The 25,101-nt window shown below is 31.9% G+C and overlaps 2 protein-coding genes across 10 annotated transcripts; one reads left to right on the plus strand and one right to left on the minus strand.

Moving 5' to 3' along the window:
- Positions 1-1,618: 1,618 nt before the first annotated feature.
- LOC130893370 (cold shock domain-containing protein E1) lies at positions 1,619-21,147 on the minus strand. 8 transcript variants are annotated; one of them, XM_057799413.1, is made up of 13 exons: positions 20,993-21,147; positions 18,381-18,922; positions 15,926-16,251; positions 14,880-15,059; positions 14,556-14,758; positions 12,112-12,319; positions 9,725-10,041; positions 9,410-9,654; positions 7,425-7,660; positions 7,148-7,362; positions 6,774-7,083; positions 4,802-5,070; positions 1,619-3,691 (listed from the first exon to the last, which is right to left on the minus strand). In XM_057799413.1, exons 2-13 carry the CDS (start codon positions 18,475-18,477, stop codon positions 3,523-3,525), a joined length of 2,775 nt encoding a protein of 924 aa, XP_057655396.1. In that variant the 5' UTR covers positions 18,478-18,922; positions 20,993-21,147; the 3' UTR covers positions 1,619-3,522. The 8 variants fall into 8 exon arrangements, with proteins under 8 accessions (XP_057655396.1, XP_057655398.1, XP_057655393.1 ...); XM_057799415.1 differs by having other exon boundaries at positions 14,883-15,059; positions 20,993-21,127; XM_057799410.1 differs by having other exon boundaries at positions 1,619-3,712; positions 14,883-15,059; positions 20,993-21,127.
- On the plus strand, positions 20,533-23,944 carry LOC130893371 (ataxin-3-like). 2 transcript variants are annotated; one of them, XM_057799417.1, is made up of 4 exons: positions 20,533-21,095; positions 21,423-21,546; positions 21,645-22,040; positions 23,610-23,944. In XM_057799417.1, exons 1-4 carry the CDS (start codon positions 21,033-21,035, stop codon positions 23,840-23,842), a joined length of 816 nt encoding a protein of 271 aa, XP_057655400.1. In that variant the 5' UTR covers positions 20,533-21,032; the 3' UTR covers positions 23,843-23,944. The 2 variants fall into 2 exon arrangements, with proteins under 2 accessions (XP_057655400.1, XP_057655401.1); XM_057799418.1 differs by having other exon boundaries at positions 21,080-21,368.
- The last annotated feature ends 1,157 nt before the right edge of the window (positions 23,945-25,101 follow it).

The following is a 25,101-nucleotide window of genomic DNA, read 5'->3' on the forward strand; positions in this document are numbered from 1 at the left end:
TAATGACACTAGCAATTACATTATCTGGTCCTTCGAGCCTTCTAGGTGATTAATATCCGGCTCAAATGACCAGATAATGGAACTAGAAGTTTGGTGTAGTTAGTTATTATAATTATCATTATTTCTTAAAGTTAATTTCAGTTTTAGAATGACACAATGATGATTTTTTTAGTGAATATCTATTAAAATCAAACTAGATTTCATATTTCAATAATACGAAACACAAATTCACGAAAATGCACTATCATTGAAGTTTTATTTGTGTTTTACTCAAACTTAGAACTTAACAGTCCTTCAAATCTTTTCAACGTGAAAAAGTGTTGATAAAGATAAACTAGTTATAACGAGATCAAAAAAACAATTTCTCGGCTCGAACGACCAGAAAATGTTACCGTAAGTGTTGGTGTAGTGGTTTAGTATGATTATCATCGTTTCCTGAAGTTTGTTTAAGTTCTAGAATGGCACGATAATTTTTTTAGTGAATCGATATTAGAATAGAACTAGATTTCATATTCCAACAATATCAAACATAAATTCATGAAAACGCATTATAATTGAAGTATCATAAGACATTTAATAACAAAATTAAGAGCCTTTTAAATCGTTTCAACGTGAAAAAACGTTGATTAACTGGCAATTTTGGTGCATTCACTGGCAATTTTTGGTGCTGAACATTGAAAATTATAATGTTTGTATCAATTTATTTGGAAAATTTTCGTTATTCAAAACTGAAATTCATCGTTACAGTAAAGAGAACTCAATTATAATTGATACATGCAGTAACCATACTAAAAATCACATTATCTAGTCTATCAAACCTACTAGTTGATTAATATTCTGCTCGAATGACCAGATAATGGAACTATATGTGTTGGTGTAGTTGATTAGTATCATTATCATCGTTTCCTAAAGTTGATTTTAGTTTTAGAATGACATAATGATGATATTTTAGTGTATCTAAATTAAAATCGAACTAGATTTCTTATTTCAAAAATATGAAACACAGATTCATGTGAACTAACATAAATTGTTCTTTTATCCCAGATTTAGGACTCAATTTTCTTTTTAATCATTTCAATGGGAATTGACGTAGATAAAATAAAGTACTCACTTTTGATAACTCGAAATTTTTATGCGTCACATGGCAGTTCGACTTATCGTAATTCCACTGTGTAAAAATCGCTTACAAACAATTGCAACCAAAAAAATCAACCCCCTACTGCAAGAAAAGAATACTAAAAAGACAATGACCCGAAGATCTATAAGATAAACTCGCAGAGAATCTCAAGTCACTATCTGCATCACATCATTTACTTATTACTCACTAAAAGTATATTATAAATTCGCAAATAAAAATAAACTGATGATTTGTTTATAAGAGTGTTGCGGGTACTGGCAGACTGCAAACTAATGTTACATCTAAATGGAAGTTTAAATAAAAATTAAAAAAGGTCTTATAATGTACAGTTTACTTACTGATGCAGTCTTCTCTAGATCATATATACTCTAATACCTTAACTCTGTATCCTAATTGTAAATTCATTGTATTTAATATTTGTCAATGGATTATCATTTAATATATTTTTTATTTTTGGTTTCTAAGCAGTGTTCTCGCAGCGTAATTCATTCAATTTTATTTGTTTGTTCAAAATTTTAACACGTATAAATATTAGCTACTAGTATTGGTGTATATGTTAACCGAATAGTTCCTTGCCCTTGTTTAAGACTTGTTGCGATGTAAAAACTTTAACGAGGTAAAATAGTAACGTAACAACTATGTATTTATAAATTCCTTACCGATTAAGAAAATGAAAATCGTTAACGACAACAAAACGTTCACATTCAAAGTCTTCAACAGTATTAGAATAAAAATTGTGTTTAGATTGTTATTTTACTCCGTTAAATGTTGTTCTAGACAAGAATTCAATTTAACTTGACCCTCACGAAACTATCCATATTTATCGTTAAATTACATCATTACAGATACTCATTTTCATTATATTTTTCACTATATAACTCTAATTTAAGTAACACACAATTTATAAATACTAACAATTACACTTTCTGGTCTTTCAAGCCTTAAATAGATTCTTATTCGGCTTGAAGGATCAGGTAATGTTATTGTAGTAGTTCGGTATAAATTGTTTGAGGAAGTTGAAGATAACGTAATGATGATTTTTTTAGTATATTTATATTAGAAGTAAGCGGAATATTGTTATTTCAACACTATGAAATACAAACTAATAAAGATGCACTATAACTGAATTTTGGAGAAAGATTTATTAACCACATTATTCGAAATTGTCCTTTTAAGAGAGATTTAAGACTTAGCATCATTTCAATATGAAACAACTGGCAACATCGAGATAAAACTGGCAATTTTGGTATTGAAGAATTTTTTTCTTGAAAATTTCATTTTAGAAAATTGAAATTCATCTCTACATCGAATTTGATTATAAAATATATGCAATAACGACACTAACAATTACATTATCTGGTCCTTTGAGCCTTTTAGGTGATTAATATCCGACTGGAAGGACCAGATAAAGTTACTGTGAGTGTTGTTGCAGTTTATTAGAATGATTATCATTGTTTCCTGAAGTTAATTTTAGTTTAGAATTTAATATGATTTTTTAGTGTATCTATCTATATTAGAATCTAACTAGATTTCTTATTTCGAAACTATAAAATACATATTCGTGAAAACGCACTACAATTAGAGTTTGATGCTATATTTATCAACCAAATTATCCAAAATTGTGCTATTACCTTAGATTTAGGACTGGAGGAGCTTTTTAAACCATTTCAACGTGAAACGTTGTGGAGAAACTTGCAACAATATAAATTTTCGCGTTGAAAAGAGAGAATTCATCTCAACGTTAAAACGAACTCGATTATAGTTGAAGATATATAGTAACGACACTAACAATAACATTATCTGGTCCTTCAAGCCTTCTATGTGATTAATATCCGGCTCGAAGTACCAGATCATGTTACTGTGAGTCTCGTTGTAGCAACTGGCAACTTTATAGAAAAAAAATTCCATTTTAGTTGAAGATATGCAGTAACGATATTAACAATTACACTTTTTGGTCTTTCGAGCCTTCTATAGATCCATATCCGGCTGGAAGGATCAGGCAATGTCATTGTATAGTAATTGAATATGAATATAATCAACTTCTCTATAAGTTAAATTATTTTTAAAATGACATTCATGATGATTACGTTTTTTTTTAGTGTATTTATATTAAAATGAAACTAGATTTCTTATATTTCAACAAATAATTATGTCTAAATTAAATTAAAAAGGACGGCGTCTTCCAAAATTACTCTATCTATTCTTGTCTAGAACCTGCAAAATATTGTTCTTACTTAGACATCCCTTAATTTATATAATACAGTATATTAAACCAACTCCATTGCTACAAGACAAGAGTAAGTTAGATCCTACAGTTTTTTTTTGTAAATGACAATAATGAAAAATGACTTTGACTATGCAATTTACTTTAAGAATTAATTTTTTTATTTAGGCACGACACCGGGTATGCGATTCGAGCGTGCCTCAGACGAGAATCCCTTAGAGCCGTCAGGTCCTTTTGGTTGACGCATCACCATTAGTTTCGGTCCTGTATCGTCCACCGAAATGGTTCGCAGTCTACTTATTAGTCTTTCTGGTCGGGCTTGGACATCACTGTAATACAAATGGCAGTTGCTAAAAATTAACCAAGAAAAATTTAAATAATTCAGGGTACAGTCATACAAAAAAATTTAGAAGTAAAACAGCGCCAACTCCATTCATGGAGCCAGAGCATCTAAATATGTAGACTGTAACGCACTTCCTGTCGTGTCCCACTAAAACTATCAAAGACCGATTGGTCTTCAGTTGCTTTCTATTACATGCACCAGATCACCTATGATAACAATAATATGAAGATGGCGTATTAAATGACCGTGTCCGGTTAAAAGATAAGTAATAACAAGTGGCGAGAGAATAATCCTTGCAGTTGCTCCAGCGCCCAAACCTTGCAACCATTACAAATCAGTTCTTGTTAGACTTTCTGCATCTAGAGCATACCAGTTCGGTTGTTGTGGTATTTATAGAATCTGTACTGTAGGAGAAGATGGAATAGACCATATTCCATCACAGGAAATACTTTTGACTTATATTGAAATGAATATAAGCATGATATTCTTCATCTTTACAAAATAATGTCATTGCTGCTTGTTATGAGTATTGTCAGTAGTTCAAATGAATCAAGTAGATAATTCAAGATAGTTTAATTGTATCAAGTTTGAATCCACCTAACGATTCGTTAAAATTATTGGTGATTCAGTAAAGTGAATTTGAGGAATATAAAATAATTGAAAAAGCAAAATCACTGTTCTGTATAGTCAATAACATGAAAGAAAAAATGCCCAACAACAAAGTGGATCAAAATTTCTTCATCTTTACAAAAACATGTCAGTTATTAGTATTGGAGGTAGTTCAAATGAACCAAGCAGATAATTAAAGGTAGTTTAGTGTCCTCCACAGAAGCCTGCCATTGATCCTGGATTCATCTGTGCGGCTCTATTATTCAGTATTGTAGACTTGAAGTCTTCCGGGAAGTATAGAAAATATGAGAAAAATAACAGAGTATGGTAGAAAAATCATTATAGGCGAAATCAAATTATTTGAAGGACAAAAATGATAGGATTTCAATATAAATATCAATACTATGAAGTTGTTTTGCTTACAGGTTCCAAAAATCCAACATGGAAGTGTTTTATTTAGGACAAAAGTTGAAAAATTCTTACTAACCTGACTTTAACAACATTGCAAGCGGAGGATTTTCCACTTCTATGATTGGTGACGAGGACAAATTCAACGGTATCTCCAACTTGTAGACTGGCGTTATCTTTAACTTCGGTCATGTGAAAAAATAGCTTTTTTCCTTCTTCGACTTCATAAGCCAGAAAACCGAAATGACCTTTGATAGCATCGACTGTAGCTTTTAGTTTTTTCCTCACGGCCACTATGTTAGCAGCTCTGCCGGTGGTATCGACCTGGAATTGAACGTGATCACCAACCTACAAAAAAAATTGAATAAAACAATACCTTATGATGTTAGCAATTTAAGAATATGTGGTTTTGATCTAAGACTCTGGGAGATGTAGCTACAGTAGTTGGTATAGGAAAAACAAGTTTTTCATGGATTTTCAGAATATTTTAGGCCTCAGGATCATTGTCTCTAAAAAGAAAAGGAAAATGTGCATGCAAATGGAACATAACTCCAAGATTGATACATTTTAAACAGAAGCAAACGACATCAAAGAAAGACAAGCAAAGACCTTCCAAGGATTTTGGTGGATTATGGTTTTGTAATGAACACCGTAACTGTATGAAAAATGTTTTTGGGAGTTGACCGGGAGGAACAAACTCATAAAATGATGACAAAACGTTTAGAATCAAGTGTTTCATAAATTTTAAAAAAATTTTCAAACTTCAGGATCATTATCTTAAAAAATAAAAGGAATGTAAGGACACAAATGGAAAAGAGCTCCAAGAAGAGATAAATTCTAATTAGAAATGACAAACTAAATCCAAAAAAAGACAAATAAAGAGCTTTAATGGATGGTAGTATTGAAGTGATTGCTTCAACTTTCAAATTTTTGTTTTTGTTTGATTCACCACTTTCTTCTAACCTTCTCTTTTGCATAGATTTCCTCAACGACGAGGGAAAGGTTTTTGCAGGCTTCAAAAACTCAGAAAATTATAGAAATAGAATTAGTATCAAGTGTTTCCAGAGTTTTGGTGTTGAAATGAACATCTTAACTGTACGAAAAAGGCTTTTGGGAGTTGACTGGAAGGTAAAATGAAAGCAAAACACTTAGCATGAAGTATTTTAAGAAATTTATGGACATTTTGATAACAGAAAAGTTTATCCGAGAAAGACTAGCTCAGAAAGGAATTATTGAATCATGACATAACTCAATATGTTCGAAAAAGGCTTCTGGAAGTTGAGCAGAAGGCAAAATGATGACAAAACGTTTAGTATTGTAATTATTAGTAGTAATTATTTGTATACGGATAACAATAAAGTGTTTTTAAACAAAGTGAAAGTAATAATATATGCAGCATATTGTTAAACACCCTACTAATCATATATTTTGAGTTTTTTTTCAACATATGGCACTGGAAGCTCAGTTCCTATCATTTCACTCACATATCCTTAGTTATAATTTTATCAGCCGTGCTTTACAACCCATTTTTATTAAACAAAATTTGATGAATTCTTCAGCAAAACTACATTATGTAATTTTCCAAATTAGAAAACTGTCTTTTTGGTAAAATTGGTTATCAATGGATTTTATTTTGGATAAGAATTAAATAGATGGTAAAAACACTATGATTTATTATATTTGTTTTTCTTAATTCATATAAACAATTTAGAAGACATAAAAGATAACTTTTTCTAGAGAAATTTTTATTAAGAAACTTGGGAATAAATCCAAGGGTTTGCGGTCTTAAAAACGTTAATATTGGAGCTCAGAGAGGGTACTAAGAGTCCCAAATAGGTCATTAGAAAGTGTCTTGTCACCAGTTTCCCAACACTCAATCCAATTAACCAGATTGTATAAAAAACCACTTCTAATGTTCATTACAGTCCTTTGCGTTACAGAACTGTTCCAACACATTGAATTGTTCCCTCTCTAACCCACTTTTGTGACTCTCCAATAACATGATTTTGTGAGCATCTAATTAATGAAAATCGGTATCCTAATGAATTTACCTGTAACAATTCTCTCTTGTTAACCAATCCCATAATTCCAAATTCGTATTCTTCCACTTTATCATTGTGATTTTCACTTTTCGTTCTGATAAGTCCGGAGTACTCATTCTGATCGGGGTTTACGGATCGCAAAGGTCTCACGACGGTACCTTCTAGTATATCTCCTTGGTATTCCGGTAGAGTAATGGTACCTTTTGGAATAACTTTAACGTTCTCGGCAGAAGAACAAGAACCGGAATTACCACGGGTACCTAAGTTATATTCCACTTCAGTACCTAAATCTAGACTACTAGATTCGCCCCCGAAATTACTGAAATAAAGAAATAGATAATTAATACTGATTAAGGGAATATTATAATGGAAAATTGATGTACCTAAAATGGAAGAAAACTTCTTTATCATGTTGCATTGTTTCAATAAAACCGAAACCATCTTTCAATGCTGCTATGAATCCTTGGTAAACTTGTGCACCGTTATTTCTTGTTATTACTTGTTTAATTCCATTGGTTTGGTTAGCGGGTTGAACTATCTGTACATCTACCGCTATAAATTCTTTGTTCCTCTTCACTTGATTGATATTAAATTGAACCTACAGAATAAAAAATTGAGATTACTACAAGAACTTATCCAAGGAACTAGATAATTTATTACCTTATCTCCAACTCTTGGTATTTGTTTTGGATTGCAGTCTTTAGCATAAAAAGAAATTGTCTTTTTAATTCCATTGATGCTATAACCGATCAATCCACATTCTGGATTACTATTTTCTCCGGTCAAACCGTTTTGATTCTTCGTAGGGCTTCTGTTGTTCCAATTGCTCAACGGTAAGTCACTTGTCACGATACCCGTTAAGTCGTTTTCTATTCTTATTTCAAACTGTACAGTACCTGAAATTAACTATCTATTAGCTCGAGAAAAAAACATAAAAAAATTCCTACAAGAAGAATGGAATGAAAAAGAAACCTCAATATTAATATCCTTCAAGAAGATTGTTAAGGGAAAGTGGTGAATCAAACAAAAACAACAATTTACACAAACAACCTTAATCAATAAATAAAATAAAAACATCAAAATTGGTCATGAGCTATCTCAATACACTTTCCTGAACTCATTAGCATTTGCTGGGTACATGGACACTATGAAGTGCAAGAAGCCTCTAAAAGAGATAGGCTTGCAAAAAGTGGGATGCCGAAGAGACAGTTACACTGCTACTACTGATGAATTGTTAAAATATGTTATTGACACTAGAATCTAAGTCAAACATCGGGATATGTGGTGACTGCATAATATCCAGAGCAATTTGGCAAGGATCAGTGAAGAGAAAACAATATAGAAGACTATTGGAGTAATCACTGGCATAAAACTCCAGAAAGGGGGAGTGACAACTATTGCAAAAAATGTAACAGACAAGAAGAGAGCATCTTCTCTATCAGTGCTACTTGTGTCCCATTATTTCTTTTCTTTTTGGAGACAATCCTTCTGAAATATTTTTAGGAAATTTATGGAACACTCAAAGATAAACGTTTTGCCATTATTTTCTTCCTTCCAAAAGCTATTTCTGTAAAGTTGAGGCAATCACTTCACATTTGTTATTTCTAATTAGAATTTTTCAGTTCTTGAAGCTCTTTTCTATTTGTGTACTTATATTCCTTTTCTTTGTCCAAACAATGAATCTGCAGCTTGAAATGCTCTTAAAATTCTTGAAACACTTGCTGTTAAACGTTTTGTGATCTTGGCTTCTGGTCAACTACCAACAGGATAGGATCATTTTTTGAAATAATTTAGCAAACTATAATAACAAACATGACGAGCACTTTCATTAGTATTTAAAAGAAATAGTGGACAGATATCAGGATTAAAGAGATTTTCCATCAAAGAATTATAAAGAAAGTTTCATGGAAGTATAACATGAGGTTTCAACATTTTTCTATTTATTTACTTTGTTTTTTCTTCAAAAGCCAAAAAGAAAATGAGCAGGAAATATACCTTTTAAAGATTCACTTTCCTAGCTCTGAAATCACTAAAAATGCTGAAAACCAAAATAAAATACTGGCAGAAGGATGGAGACTTTCAAATCACCTGGCAAAGTCGGCAATGCTACAAAAAGGCTTCAAAGGAATGAGTAAACATCTTCAAAAGCATTTTCAGGCCCACATATACCTAAAATATGGTGACAAACAAAAACAGTATTCATATCAAAAACGAGCAGAAGACCAGAAGATCAACCCCAAAGTCTTATTAACCTCATCCCCTTTTACTTAAAAGCTATAGAGAAAGCCGCTTCACACTAAACAATTCATCAACAGAACACTACATTGCCTACACTTCACATCAATCTATTAAAAGTGAATATCCCTATTCTATTCTATTATGTAGTAACGGCGGAAATAAATGGAAATACTGTTACTACAGTGAATGGTTGTCCATAAGGCAACCCTACTGTCACTCTAGTGGGTGACTCTCGATCAACCCCAGTAAAATAAAACTAGTCCCATTCACAAGAAGAAGGAACCTCCTAGAGTTCCTGGATACAACGATCATAAAACAAAAAAAAAATAAACCGAATTAAAAAGAAAACAATGGAGAAAGAAGTAAGTAATTAATTAAGTAATCAATGTTATAAGATTTTCACTTACCCGGCGGTAACCATTTCATTCTAATGGCACTTTGTCGATTGCTTGAAAACATGCCCGAGCTCGTCTGATCTTGAACGACAGTGAACTCGAACTCGTCGCCTACTTGCACCTCGTTGGTACGTTCGACGTCCAATATTTCGTTAAAATGGAAAAACAGCCTCGCCTCCCTCTCGACACACCTCAGGAAACCGAATCCCTCTTTTACAGAACACACTACACCTTGTTCTCTTTTCTCGCCCGATACTCTGTTTTACAAAAAAATTGATAATAGAAAAATAAGGATGTTTTCAGGGGGTTTATCAATAATTAACTTACTTGAAGCTTTCGTCCAATAACATGATGTGAGTTGCTCTATCCAAAGCATCCCTTCTATCGGTAGCTATTTGGAACTGTACCCAATCACCGTGACGTAGAGTAAAATCTCCCATTTGATCTTTTTCGCTGAAAGATATTTCGACTTCTGAATGATCTGCTGCCCGGTACCTGATTCGACCCGGTAAAGCGTCGTTTGGATTACGTGGTCCTCGATCGATAGGTTTCAGTACTTGTCCTTTCATTATATCCGCCTTCAGATCTTCAAATATGACAGTACCGGGTGGTAAACGGGTGATATTACAAGCCACCTCTTTTCCCTAGATTAAACAAATGAGTATATATATATATATATATATATATATATATATATATATATATATATATATATATATATATATATATATATATATATATATATATATATATATATATGAGTTTGAGTCTGATTCATTGTTTATAAATCAATTTGCTCCTTTGAAGGGTCGTATCTCTATTATTATATAGTTTTAAAAACAAGCAGTATCCTCATTTTTAGAAGTACTAATTAAATTCGCCATAACCGTTCCACTGTTCACATATTTATGATCCGTCAGACCCTACAGAAAACACGAGTACAATGTCGATCTTCACCAACTCTTCATTGACTTCCACCAGGCATACGACAGTATTCTCAGACATCAGCTGTATGAGGACCTGGTAGAAAAGGACTCAAAATCAATGAACAGAAAACCATGTAGATGAAAACCTCAAGGAGAACCTTGACCTCCCAAACCACGTTCCAAGTCAGAGAAGAGTCAGGTAAGGGTTGCTGCGGGGAACAGATGCTTCTGGGCAGTCCAGAGAGTTTAGAGGGCTCTCACGAAGGTCAAAGCTCACAATTTACAAGACAATAATCCGTCTCGTAGTCACATACGGATGCGAGACATGTACAATGATGATGGAAAGCGATTTTGAGCTGCTGGAAACGTAAGACCCTACGAAAGATTTTTAATTAAATAATAAACTCTGGGCCACCTTGTATGTTCCTACTATTACGAAGAAAGGAAGACCTTGTCGGTTCTAATTGCTTAGGTCACTCTCGACCTAGTCCATGGAGGTTAACAAAGATTGAGGATCCCTCCAAGCGTCACTTGATAATTGTACAAGATGCGCAGTAGTTTTCTACTCGATTCTACAGAAAAGATCAGTTGAACTGTTTATATTGTATCTATGACAGCGTGCCCCTGTAATTAGACCTACCAGAGTCCGCCTAGCAGCAGTATTTTCGACACTCAGTCCAAGGGATTTGTCTACAGCCATATGACTGGAGACAAATCTCTATTTTTAGTTAGGACTGGTTCTCAAGAAAATTTAACTCGATTTTTACATGATGTTTAGCAGAGAACATTTTGAAGTATAACATTCAAAAACATGGACGTAAGTAAGGAAACTGCAGCGCTCAGCATATAACAGAGACAACAACCATAAAATTCATCACCAAAATGAGGACTTCAATAAAATCAACTACGAATCTATAAAAAGAGCTTCCATAACGAACCACAAAACTACATAAATGGGCAACTTTGACCAAAATTTTTTCCACATACAAAAATCATAATGAAAATACCTAGGACATTTGGACATGTAGTAAGATCAGTGAGGAATTTTTGAATGAACATTTTCAAATCATAGAGGCATTGAAAATTCTTTTCGAATATTTTGGAGTCATTAAAAGCAATCATGAAAATATAGAACCATCTAAGATAGTTTTGACCTTTTATATGTTTAGCCACCTTTTCGTCCAAAGTAGCAGAACAGTCTAAAACAAACAGATATGAGTGAGGTAAGTTTAATGCTGTTAGAAAAATTTGTACAACATATTGTTTTCTCACACCTGATCACTACACCTTCTAATCTCGCCAGCAAAAGTGGAAAAACATCTATTAGGACTAAAGTAAGTTAGTGAGGATTTGTTTAATCAAAAACCGATTCCAATTCATCTTTTTGCTGCTAAAGGAATATAGAATCGCGTAAATCGTAATGAGCTTAGGATTTTTAGATGTTTTGCACTTTCTTGTAACCGTATGATCTAACTATAAGTGAGATTATGTTATAAAAATTCCTACGACGTATTTTTTTCATCAAACCTAATCACAACTTGTCGAAATCTCATTAGCCAAAGTGGCAAAACATCTATCAGAACTAAAACCAATCAGTGAGGCTTTTTTTATTCAAAAATCGTTTCCAATTCGTTCTTTTTGCAGCTAAAGGAGTATTGATCCGTGCAAATCATTTCAACATCAGTCCTTTTAGATGTTTTACCACTTTTTTGACTAAAATAGCAAAATGTGCATAAACTTGGATTTATACGGTACGTTATCACTGTCAAAAAGTAGATATTGACTTACATTTCTTGTTTGAATTATGTATTCTACATCATCACCTAATCTCAATTCTTCTTTGGTTTTCGCTTCAGAGAAATGGAAAAATATTTCTTTTACTACATCCGCTCTTTCTATAAAACCGAAGCTCTCTTTCATCGAACATACAACTCCTTGATATTTAACAGGATGAGCAGGATTCTCCAGTCTAACGTGACAGGCACCAAGGTTTCCTCTAAATAAAAAAAAAGAAAATTACAGGTACATATATTTTCAGTCTAGATTTTTACTGTGTTTTACTTTCTCCATTGCTCACCAAACCCAAAATTATTGAATTTGATAAGAGTTGTGAAGATCCATTTCATTTAAAACAAAAGGAGTCAAAACACTTGAATGTCACTTCTGTTCAATTCAATTTTCAATCCAACACTGTTCAATTGCTTAGACTATTCAACATATTTGCAAAAGTCACAATTAAATCGGTTGACACGTTTTTGCTGTATTCTAAATAAATTTTATCATACACTAACCAACAAAATTCAGACAATTTGGGTATTTTAAACTTTAGAAAGAAATTACAAGTAATTTGGACAAGAAGTTTCTGAAGATGATAACTTGGTTATCGAAACGCGTGTAAGACAGTGTAATGGTGAGTGTTGACGCAGTGGTAGTATGTAAATATTGTGTTCAGTACAAAATTTCTATACAAAATAGGTAGCCTCCTGCCAAAGTTGGTTTTTCATTCCATTTCCCAATGTATCAGCACTACTTCTTCAAGGTACCTAAGATGTACCCAATATGCTCCTCAAAATCTCAAACTACGTTTTACAAAATCATCCGCGAGTGTACCGCTCATGAGCTCATACAATCAACAGTTATTCCCTGGCTATAGTTTCCTAGGAGTATATTTGCCTGTTTCAACCCTTGTAGATTGTTTCCGTAACTGGTTTTACACCAATCTACGTTCGTTTCCATTATTTACCTCATTGTTCTGTATAGTTGAAACAGGTTCGAGCCCTTTGTAGGGTCTATCCACACTTATTGCAGCAAGTCTGTTAGCTATTTCATTTCCTCATACTCCAGTGTGTCCTGAAATGCATCAGAGGATAATTTCATTTTTCTTACCTAACTCATTTAACTTGTACAATGCACTTCCAAACTAGCTTGGATTTTATAACATTAGAGATTATAATGATTGATTGGTTTTGGAACCTCCATATAGGTTCGATTCTACATGCCTTAGTGATGGCTAACAGGAAGGGTCTATTTGAGTAGAGTAGATTCTCTGACTAGTGTCTATCATCTTAAGGTAGTATTTGAAGAAGCAGAAGATTTCTTGTCTTTTCTGGGCATATGCGAGAGTTCCTTGAACCCCTTTGCTGATATGGTTATAAGTATTTGGGATTGTCTTAGGCCTGGAGTATTTTTTCTTGATCCTATTCTTTAGCCATCTGTTAGTTATTGATGCTACATCTCATAAGGCCACAGTAAAGCTATGGTCCAAAATATGGAGTCGTATACCCTGATGGCTTGCACTCCCACGTTTGCTTAAAAGTGCACTCAATACCTTCAGCACCTTCAAAGTCGCATGGCTATCCAGAGAGAATGTGAATATGCATTCCAATGAGCTCATCTGTTAAATGCCGGCAACCTTACCTAAAAAATTGTGACTGATTTTCCCAGCTGCATGGCGAGCTTACATTTTGGTCCACAAATTCCCAATTCAGCTCCTTACATTGGCTTCGAACCATCCATGTACCAGAGGGATACATTTCAGAGCTTTCTGAAGGTTTTAACTGACCCAAAATTAACTCTTGGAATAAGATGTCGTGCCCATCATGCTGTGCCTTGGATCCATCGGTTTGTCCCTGCTTTCCAGCTTTATCAATTCGATAATTCTTAGGTAATTTGTCAAATTTTCAGGATTTAATTTTTTTGTCAGATTTAATAAAAAATTTCTTCTTCTGGTGTCAATTACAGCTGGATTATTCTTTTGGTCAAAAGAATTTTTCATTTAAATGAGTTTGATGAGGTAGGGTGTAAGGTCGTGAATTTACCTCGCTAACACTTGATCTTTTGTTCCTTCCCATCTCTTGAAACCTTCTAAATCCTGTAGAAATTGGACTATTGTACCATTAAGTTGTGAAAAGCCTTATCATTTGATGCAATAGCTTTTGCATGCTCTTTTTTATAACTTTACACTCAAAATTTTGATGTTTTTTCTAAATCTTGCCTCTTCTGTTAACCTACCTCTTAGTAGTGCTACAATATTCTTTAAAACAGTTCTAGAACACTCAAAGACATTCAAGAATATTCAATAAGTCAGTTAGAATATAAGCAACGTAATATAAGAAACAGTATTTCCATATTTGAAAAATTATTTCACATACAGGATATCCTTTATTGATTTGTATAATTTTTTACAGTAATAAATATAAATTTTTTTTAAATAAAAATCAGGAGACTCTTACCGATTGTTGGTTGCAATTTGAAAGCTAACTTTGTCTCCAGATCTTAATGTTACATTTCCTTCGACATCATCTTTGGTGTAAGGCAAGAAGAAGCATTCTCCTCGATTTTCATAACTAATTCTTCCAGTGGTGTCACCAGCCGAACCCTCAGCAGACCTCAATTCTGTAGTTACCGTACCGGTCACACGTTCTTCACTCATAACCTACATTTTTCGAAATAACAAAAAATTTTGAGATTATGGGATATTTTCGGCATTTAAAAAAATATTTAAAATTCAAAAGAAATAATGGAAGTTCAACAACTATCGGTTATATATTACTTACTACCTCTGGGGCAATTTTCGTAACTGCGCTTGCAATGGGTTTTCCGGTACGTCTGTCGTATGTCATTTCAAATTCGACAGGATCCCCAATTTTCAAGTGTTCTATGTTTCCACTAAACTGACTAAAATGGAAGAAGAGACGCGCTTGGCGTTCGCAGCATTGAATAAACCCGTACGAGTGCTGAAATAAACATCAAGTTTAAAATTATTATAAAAAACAATTTAACAATATTACGAAAAATTTATGTGGTAAACTTCCTATAATAGAAAATTTTAATATGTGAGACAATACTATTCAAGATACCTGTGTTTATATGCCTTTAATTCATCAACAACAAAGTAATTCATCATTTAGTGTATTTGAATTACTTTGTAATCATTTGAACTATTAGAAGCCTCTCTATTGGAAAAATTATTACGAATAGAATATTGAATTTTTCAATATATATATATATATATATTGAAAAATTCAATATTCTATTTGTAATAATTTTTCCAATAGATATATATATATATATATATATATATATATATATATATATATATATATATATATATATATATATATATATATATATTCCAACTAAATTTTTTCTTAAATAATTTAATATCCAATAATATAAAAATATAAAAAAAAATTCATTCATTTTTAAGTAGAACCATAATACACATGGTGATAAATCTGGTGAATAAAATGGTTTTAGACAGCCAGGAAAACTTTTAGCAGTTAGAAATGACTTGTGGTATAGCATATTGTCACAATAAATAAGAAATCCTGAAATCCCACATATTTCATTGATGTTGGTTGTTTTAGTATTAACCTCTTCCTCATATGGACACAGAAACTCAAGAAATAAGCTATAAGAGGTCAATATTTAAAACTAGTAAGGTCAAAAAGAAGAAGACTCGTCAATTAAACACCATGAAATTTTTACAAAACCATTAAAACGACCTTAAACAATTACTGAAGATAAACAGAAATAAATATACTCTGCAAACATGTCCTTTAGTCTCTAGTAGCCTACTATTAGTATACTGGTTACTTACCAGAAGTTTTTCAATAATTCCAGTTTCTCTAGTACCCAAATTAGAGGAATTAGAAGAATCATTGTTGTAGCTAGTACTAGTATTGTTTCCATTCGAGAAGATGCTGGTATTATTCAATGAATTATCACCGCTGCTGTTGTAGACATTATTGGTGCTGTCTAAGGAGAAAGTACCGATGGGAAAACGGGGCGATGTATGTGTGGTACTCGAGGAGCCATATAAACCGTTGTTGTAAGGTTGTAACGATTTTTCTTGCAGCAACGGAAAATCTCCGAAACGAGAAGATGACGTTGATCGAGTGAAGTTGAATGCTTGAGAAGGTTTGCCTGTAAGCAAAACAAATGCAATCACAACGAATCCAAATCGAGACAAATATTACTGTATTGGTACAAGTTAATACCAATATGTTGGAATTATTTACAAAATTTTTAAAAAAAAATAATTGTTTCGACAAAATATACTGAAATTAGATTTAGAGACCATAAATTGGTGCAAATTATCAACAAAAAAACTAACATAAGAAAAGAAAGCAACCCGCCAAGAAATATTTTCAACAAAAAAAAATCCTATGAAGAAATATTATATGGGAGCCCTAAAATTTATAGAAGATTCTTTTACTTCGTGAAAGATAAAAGTTTCATAAAATATATTAAGAATTATATTGTATTAGAGCTGTTAGTGTCATTTACAACTCGCCTTCCAGAGCTCTAATCTTTGTTCTTACAAGTTTGTTGTCTAAAGTAGTCTTTGTATTCGCTACCAATAGTGAGGTGAAGTGGAGTTTCTTCCTCCTGTCTCAAACATAGTCTCATCAGATGCTTCCTGAGGCAGTAATACCCTAATGAGAAGATGTAGCTCGGTTTTACTGGGATTCAAATATTTTTTGGGACTAGTAGTAGCACAATTTAGTTCTGGAGGGCACGACCACATTGTTTTTCATTCAGTTCCATCCTTCTTGTGAAACTATTTGCTATTACAGATTTGTTGTCTGAAGTATTCTTTGTATTAACTACCAATAGTGAGGTGGAATTTCTTCCTCCTATCCCTGAATCTATAATAATCAGTTTCTGCAAGACCTAGTTTCATAAGATGCTTCCTGAGGCAGTAATACCCTAATGGGAAGATGAAACTCGGTTTTACTGGGATTCAAATACTTTTTGGACATAGGAGTAGGAGTAATTTAGTCCGGGAAAGCATCACCATAATCTACAATCATCAGTTTCTGCATGACCTAGTCTCATCAGACGCTTCCTGTAGCAGTAATACTCTAATGAGAAGATGTAGCTTGGTTTTACTGGAATTCAAATACTTTTTGAATCAAGAAGTATGAGTAATTTAACCCAGAAATGCTTCTCTTTCAGTATTCCCCTTTTTTTCTAACATCATAGAAAGAACAAGTGCCAACAATCCCGGTTGAAGGTATAGATCTCTTCATTTCCTTTGATTCCTGTAAGACCAAGAAGCCAAAATAAAAAAAACTCTGTCATTTTAGCGACAAGAATCTTGTCTAGATTAAATTTTTCTTCAATGCTTTTTTATCAGTTTAGAGTCGTTGATATGGGATCTCATTGTTTCGATTGTTTCACATTTCTCATAATTCCTTTTTAGTTTCATTCACACTCATCTTTTATTGAATTCTTCCTATAAAACGCTTGAAAGGGAATAGAAGCCATAAAAGCCCTAAATACTCAGCGATAAATCATATTTTTTCATTCCTACTCAGCAAGAAGGTAAAATTTTCTTCAATGTTGTCATTGGGAAGTTTCCCTAATGAGATGTACTTGGTTAAGGATGAACATACTTCTTGATTTTTTATACTTTCTATCTCATGTCTGTCACCAGATTAAGTAGTGTAAAATGTGTTATAACCTCAACTGCCTCAGTTGGGCGCATCCTTATAACTTCAGCAATGCATACAGGCAACCCTTTGAACTTTGTTGAGAGTTTTCCAATGCCCAGAAAAAAATATTTTAATAAAATTAAGATTAAGATGATTAAATGTATTTGTGTAATCTTATAGAAACAAATTTTAATACTAGTGGATAAACAATTTTTTTAGTAGAAAATGTAATTGTTTGATATCGAAGCACAAATTTGTTGAAATCAGTTGAAATATGTGGTTATAGCACTGATTATTATGGTTTTGATTACATTCAGCAACCGTAAGTGCCTAATGCTTCATTTTGAGGAACTTATGAAAATAATTTAGGGCTTTGGACTAACTTTAAAAACAATAGACCATTAAAAAATCTACAAAAACGTTGAAATTTCAAGTAGAAAATATAAAAGTTTTATATTAATAAAAAAACATCAAGTTTTGATAGTCTGAAGCGGAGATAATATGCAATTAGATGGAGAGACATTTTATTTCCTTAAAATCAGCCAAAAAAGTTTTTAACACTAATTTTTTTAAGATAAATATTCTGAAAAATTGATTTCAGTAAAGTGATCTTACCAGTACTGGCCATAGGTTTAAAATCCATGATGCTAGTATCCTGAGTGATGGTGTCAGGGGGCGGCTGGAAGTTTTTCCACTGAGGATTCGTGGACATATTTGGTACAATGGTTTTTTGCTTCTTCTTTTTAATCTTTGCACTTCTTTTATCGTTTCTTAAGTGTAGTGAATATCACAGAATGGTTTAAAAAAACAGTATTTATTTAATAAATACCCCCAAAGTCAATTATGGCAGCCGAATCATCAAAAAATTACCCACTTCAAAATGATTCCATTCACAATATACTCAATTACCAACAAGTTCACAATATATCAAGTGAAAAAAAGACAATCCAATGGTATAAAAAATTACAACTCACAGTCACTCAAAATTTGTATGAAACGTATGAAAAATTAAATAAAAAATCCTCAGATGTCTTCAATGCGTGCTGGGTGCGTTTTGTGCTATAATGCTCATAATTTTCTTCAAGGCCCGTAGTTGCGCTGTATACTTGTTACTTCAAATTTTCTATGCTAAATTTCGAGGTTCTTAGTTACACAAGCTGAAACAATTTCACATGTTATTTGACATTTTTACATTTATTTTGCTAAGTGTCAACTAGTCAACCAAACATTTTATAAACATGTGTTTATATGTAACAATGAATACATTTTACACCTTTTAAATTATAATTGGGTTTTATATCCTTATAGAAAACTAGAAACACAAAAAATCCAGGACTATCTTCTTCGAACAGACAAAATAAATAAAATAAATCTTTACTAATTGGAAGATAGACGCAGGATAAAAATTAAAGATTATTTCCACTAAAAATCATCTCACAAGTGTCTAGACATAATGAGTATTGTCTGAAATACTCAGCAACAAAGGTTGTGGTGATTTTGAACCATCAGTAAACCATTTTATGATATATGGTTTGAAGGTTAGAATTTGCCAGTCTTCACTCTCACTAAAGTTTTTTTTGTTTTGAATTTGAAAATCTTTTAATAAAATAATCTTAAAATATCAAAAAATAAAAGAGGTAAATTAGGAAAATGCATCAAAAAGTCATCAATACCATAAATAAATAACAACAAATCAACTAAATCACAAATTACTAAATAGAAAAAAATCATAGTCTTATCATCTTCTTAAAACAGATTATAGATAAAATAATTCCTCATTAATTGGAAGATGTATAATAAAAATTAATTACCTCTGAAAAGTTTTGTTTTGAACTTATACATTATGATTTTGTAAATTTCTGAGTATATCATCCAGATCCCATTTTGGTATGACCAAAAGTGTAGCTATCACATCTCTGATAAATCTACTTGACATTCTTTAAAGAGATAAATGGAAACACTTGTAGGAGACAAGCACACATAGATGGGCCTTCTGCCTCTCTTACCAATCAACTACCCCTCTTAAACATGTGTGAAATTCGACTAGTCACTCTAACCAGACAAGGTAATCTAAGATATTCCATACTATAGACTTGAAAGCAAAAGAAACTGCAGAAAGAGATTCAAACATTTGGGAAGCTTTACTGTCTACCAATTCACTTTGCAAAGAACATCGGCCTGTGGTAGTTCCAAATGGGGCAACAATTCATGATCACCTCACTGTCATAACTATAAACTATGTGTAGGATCATGTGAGATATATTTCTTCTAAATAATGGAAGTTGCTTGTCAAAAACACTATATATAGCTCAAGGGTTTAATTTTTAAATCAGTCAATAGAAAATTGAATTAAATTTCCACAGTAACCATTTAAACTTTTAAATTCATAACTATGAAATAGAAACTTAATAGACAACACACCTGACAGTTTATATCATGTTGACCGCCAAGGCAATTTTTAGAATTTTATTTAATCATATTATATCACTAATATAACAATAATATAAATACAAAGTTATAACTATATTCTTTGTGATGCAGTCATTAAACTTAAACCACGTTTTACTTATACAATCTTTTGTAGATTTCTAAAAATACGACTACCTTGTGAAATATATGGTTTTTCTTTAAAAAATTTCAAATTTGTAAACATTGATTAATAATAAAAACAAGCAAAATACTACAGAACTAATTGAAACGATTAAATATAGTTACAATTATCATGGAATATTTCCAAGTCGATTTTTTTTTCAGTATTTATTTAATTATAGATAAATTATAGGTTGATTTGGTAAATTGTGATTTTATATAAAGTAAAACATTAAAAGTCAGTATTTAAGTACTAAAACATCAATAGAGAAGCAGGGAAGTGAAATTGAGAGCAAGTTCGGAACAAGGGGCAGATAAACGTTCAAATTATTGATTAATAGTTTCACTTTTTAATATTTCACGTAGATATCATACTATGTAGCAATGTTTAATTATACAAAATAAATGTGATATTTGACGAAGTTTTTATAAGTCGGAAATTGAACTACGTCTAGATCTGCGGCATAAATGAAGCACTGTAAAGGGGGTTATACATTTCGGTATAATAAGGTTTTATATAAATATTTTATTGGAAATAATGCGTTAACATACAAATTATAACTCAAAGAAAGGTTATACGTACGATTTGATGGAATATTGAAGTTTATTTTCGAAATTTTGTTAAAATTTTAACTCACCACGACACAGCACAGCACTGACGACATGCCGCCATGTTGAATGTCAACATGCTGGAGAAAAACAAAAACCGTCAAAAGAGTTTCGACTTTTAATTGTGACAGTGTGAGTTTTTGATAAATATTTTTTGTGATAACCCAATTGAAACGTCGAAAGTATATTGAAACTGAAAAAGAACTTTCAGCTTTTTTTCTAAATATTTAAAAATTCGTAAAAAGATATTACTAATCTAATAAAAATGCCTAAATATTTTACCAGATTTCAAATAACTTATTTATATTGCACTAGTCTATTTTTATTTTTGAGTCAGAATAGGTACATTTTCTAATTGGTACTTGATCGTTTTTTACTACTATGGATACAATATTCCATGAAAAGGTTGTTTGGTGTAAATAAATATAGGTCAGATTAACTGATAATTCTGAATTTCAGCAAGAAGGTTCTCTATGTGCACAGCACTGTTTAAATTCGTTGTTACAAGGGCCCTATTTTACTGCCGTTGATTTAAGTACTTTAGCACAAAAATTAGATGACGAAGAAAGAAAAAGAATGGCTGGTGAGTAAAATTATCACTTAAAATATACTGTTATTAAATTTATCATATTTTATTAATAATTTGTAATTATATATTCAAATTGATGTTGATTCAAATAGAATGTGGTGAAGAAAGTGAAGAATATCACAAGTTCCTTCAACAGCCGTCGGGAAATATGGACGATAGCGGATATTTCTCAGTTCAAGTTATAAGTAGTGCGCTACAAGTTTGGGGGTTAGAATTAGTGCCTTATTCTAGTACCGATGAAAGACTCGATAGTAATCCGAGTGAAATGACTGCCTTTATATGCAATTTTCGAGATCACTGGTTTACAATAAGGAAAATTAGCAATCACTGGTTTAACCTAAATTCCCTTCTCTCGAGGCCAGAACTTATATCAGATACTTATTTAACGTTGTTTTTGGCACAGTTGAAAAATGATGGTTATTCCATATTTGCTGTGCTAGGAGAATTACCCGAATGTACCGCCGATGAAGTATTAAGCAGTAGTAAAAGTAAGTTTGATACAACAAAGTTTTATGGTTAATAGAGTGTCTAAATTCGTGGAATAGTCAAAGTCAAAATCATTGCATTCAATGAAGCTATATAATCAAGTTCCATTGTTTTTTCTTCAGTTTTTTAATTGTTCTGTGTGGAGTGACTGATTTTAAGAGTATGTTTAGTTCTTTTAGTTATGCTCTTGCATACTTATTAACCACTTTAAAAATTTTATTTCCATTCTGTCCAATGCATCTTCAGTTAAATTATCGTAGAAATCATGACATCTGCAATTGTATCATCGTTTTCCTAATTGTATAATTCTACTTTTAATAATTCATGAGGTAGTTTATGATTATGAAATTTTTTAATCGCAGATGGTATACCTTCCATTTTACTCATGGTATCAAAATTTAAAACTTTTTTAATATAGTCCATTTTAATGCAAATTATATGAGAATGATTGTATTTAAAATTATTTTCTCGAATTTAATACATGAGATATTGAGCTCAAATTTTGAAGAAATGTTTAGAAAGGTTCTTTATATGAGAAATAAAATCAGGGTCGTGATTCTTGAATTTGAGGCTTCAAAGTTGTTTAAATATTATATTTGTTTAAACAATCTTTTACCCTGAAATAATGGGATTATTAAGCTTAAATTTTGGGAAAATGTTTTGTAAAGGTTTTTGGCATAGGGAATAAAATCAGAATGTGTCGTAGGATCATGATTTTTGAAATACGAGGGTTCAAAGTTGTTTAAATATTAATAAAAACATATGTTCAGTTAAACAATCTTACAAGCTGAAATAACGGGAATATTGAGCTTAAATGTTTGAAAAATGTTTATAAAGGATATTTGTATAAGGAATAAAATCATGACTTGGCTTAAGGTCATGATTCTTGAAATACAAGGCTCCCAAACTGTTCAAATATTAGTGGAAATCATATGCACTTCGTAAAATTTTCAGACTGAAATAATGTAAATATTGAGCTCAAATTTTGAAGCAATATTTATAAATGGTCTTTGTATGAGGAATAAAATCAGGACAAAGTTTTTGCTATAGGCACGTGAATAAATAATTTTTACGTTTTTAAATATATCTTATAACAAAAAATCATATAAACACTAATGAATGACGTTAACTCTACAAGATTACTATATGGTGACGTCACTGTATCGCCATATTGATAATGAGCATTTTAGCGGGAAGTTTCAACAGAAAACTTGATTTTAAATATGAAAAATGATTATAACTTTTGACGTCAAATTTGAGTTATATATATTATATAAACCACTTTTTAGAAAATAGTATAAAACCCCGTTGTAGACATTTGAGACATTCAAGATCTTTTTTATTTGTGAATTATAAATCAATTTTATAATATTTTTCCAACATTATTCTACTCAAATTATATAATTACTAGAAATGTCAATTTCAAGTTTCATTTTGAAAAAAATGAAAATTAGGTTGCTCCTACACGGTTAACAATATAATTGTAGATATATAGGTCCCCTTAGATTGAATTTTCCAATAAACTCCCGAAATGGATTCTAAAAGAAGTGAAAAGTTGAAATTTATTCTAGATATCATTACTTCCGAACCAATGAAAAATGTATCAAATGAAAGTGATCCCGATTTACAAGCAGCACTCCAGTTAAGTCTAGTAGACGATAACGACATTGTACCACAGGAAACGGAAGACAGTGATCTACAGGAAGCGCTCAGGTTGAGTTTGCAAAGTATCCAAACCAGTCCAGAAGAAGAGGACGAAGAAACTCTTTTACAGAAAGCTATCAATATGAGTTTGCAGTGCTAGTGAATGATATATTTTTTTGTTATTTGTTATAATTCTAACTCAGTTATGTATATATTTTATCTAATTTTATATATAAATAAAAATAACTTTGTTTACATTGGATTTTGTTTGTTTTATTGATCGTTCCCATCTATTGAGATTTGGTTAACCATTCGGATTGGAGTAGAGAGTGGTTTACCGTTATTCTGTCTCCCTCTATTAATAGTTTAAGCCCACTCGAACAAGTTCTCTCTAGCTTTAATATTGATTCTATGGCCGCGGTCCTCTAATGTTAAGGGGCGTTTACACTGTTCAAGTGAGTTGATCAAATTTAAATGACATGAGAGCGTTTTAAGCATGTAAACCCACATATTAAGCTCACTAGAACGACTGAACTTAATATGCTGTGAGCTATAAAGAGAGAGAGATTCTGCAGGGCTGGGGTTGTGGTGGTTGCGTGTGGTTGTGATGTCCTAGCTGAAAGGAGGAAAAGCGACGACCAGAAGGCCAAAAGGTTTAATGTTTGTTTTTTTTTTATTTTCCTGTTTGTTTCTTCAATTTTTGTTTTTTGAAATTTTTTTTGCTTATTTTTAATTTATATGGGGACGAGCAGCCAGAAGAAAACGAAAAGAGAGCGAGTATTTTGTAAGTTTTTCCTTTGCATCTGTATTTTTTTGTTTTTTAAAAATTTCACTATCTCTTACTTTAATAGTAATTCTATTGTCTCTGTCATCAGATGTTAGTGGGCGATTACACTGTTCACGTTAACTCTGAATTGAACATGTAAATCCACATATTAAATTCACTAGAAAGACTGAATTTAATATGCTGTGAGTTAAAATAAGTACAACTTTTTATATTCAAGTGAAATAAACAATCGGTATTAAAAATGGCGACAGTTAGATTGTTTGAGGACAAAGAAATGAAGAAAATGGAATTGTTAACTTAGGTATTCTAAACTTTTCTGGCTAGACGTATTAAAGTATTTGTTCACCGATTTTAAATTTAACTTATTCTATAGTTAGTATTAAGGAGGATTTTCGTCTTCGGGTATCACATGATCAGTTTACATGGAAGGTAATTTGAAGCTTCTTTGTGGGTAATCCACTTTCTAACCCAAATTTTCTTCCTCCTATGTTTATTTGTCGCACAAATTCTGCTAATTTATTTGCTTTGATCAACTTTAACAGTGTAAACAGTCCTTTCTAGTTACGCCACTGTCAGTGTCAATGTGTTCGATTGTTACCTATTCAACTGATGATGATCTGATTTTTAAAGAA

This window comes from Diorhabda carinulata, chromosome 4 (assembly GCF_026250575.1).
Source record: "Diorhabda carinulata isolate Delta chromosome 4, icDioCari1.1, whole genome shotgun sequence".
NCBI classification, from domain to species: Eukaryota; Metazoa; Arthropoda; class Insecta; order Coleoptera; family Chrysomelidae; genus Diorhabda; species Diorhabda carinulata.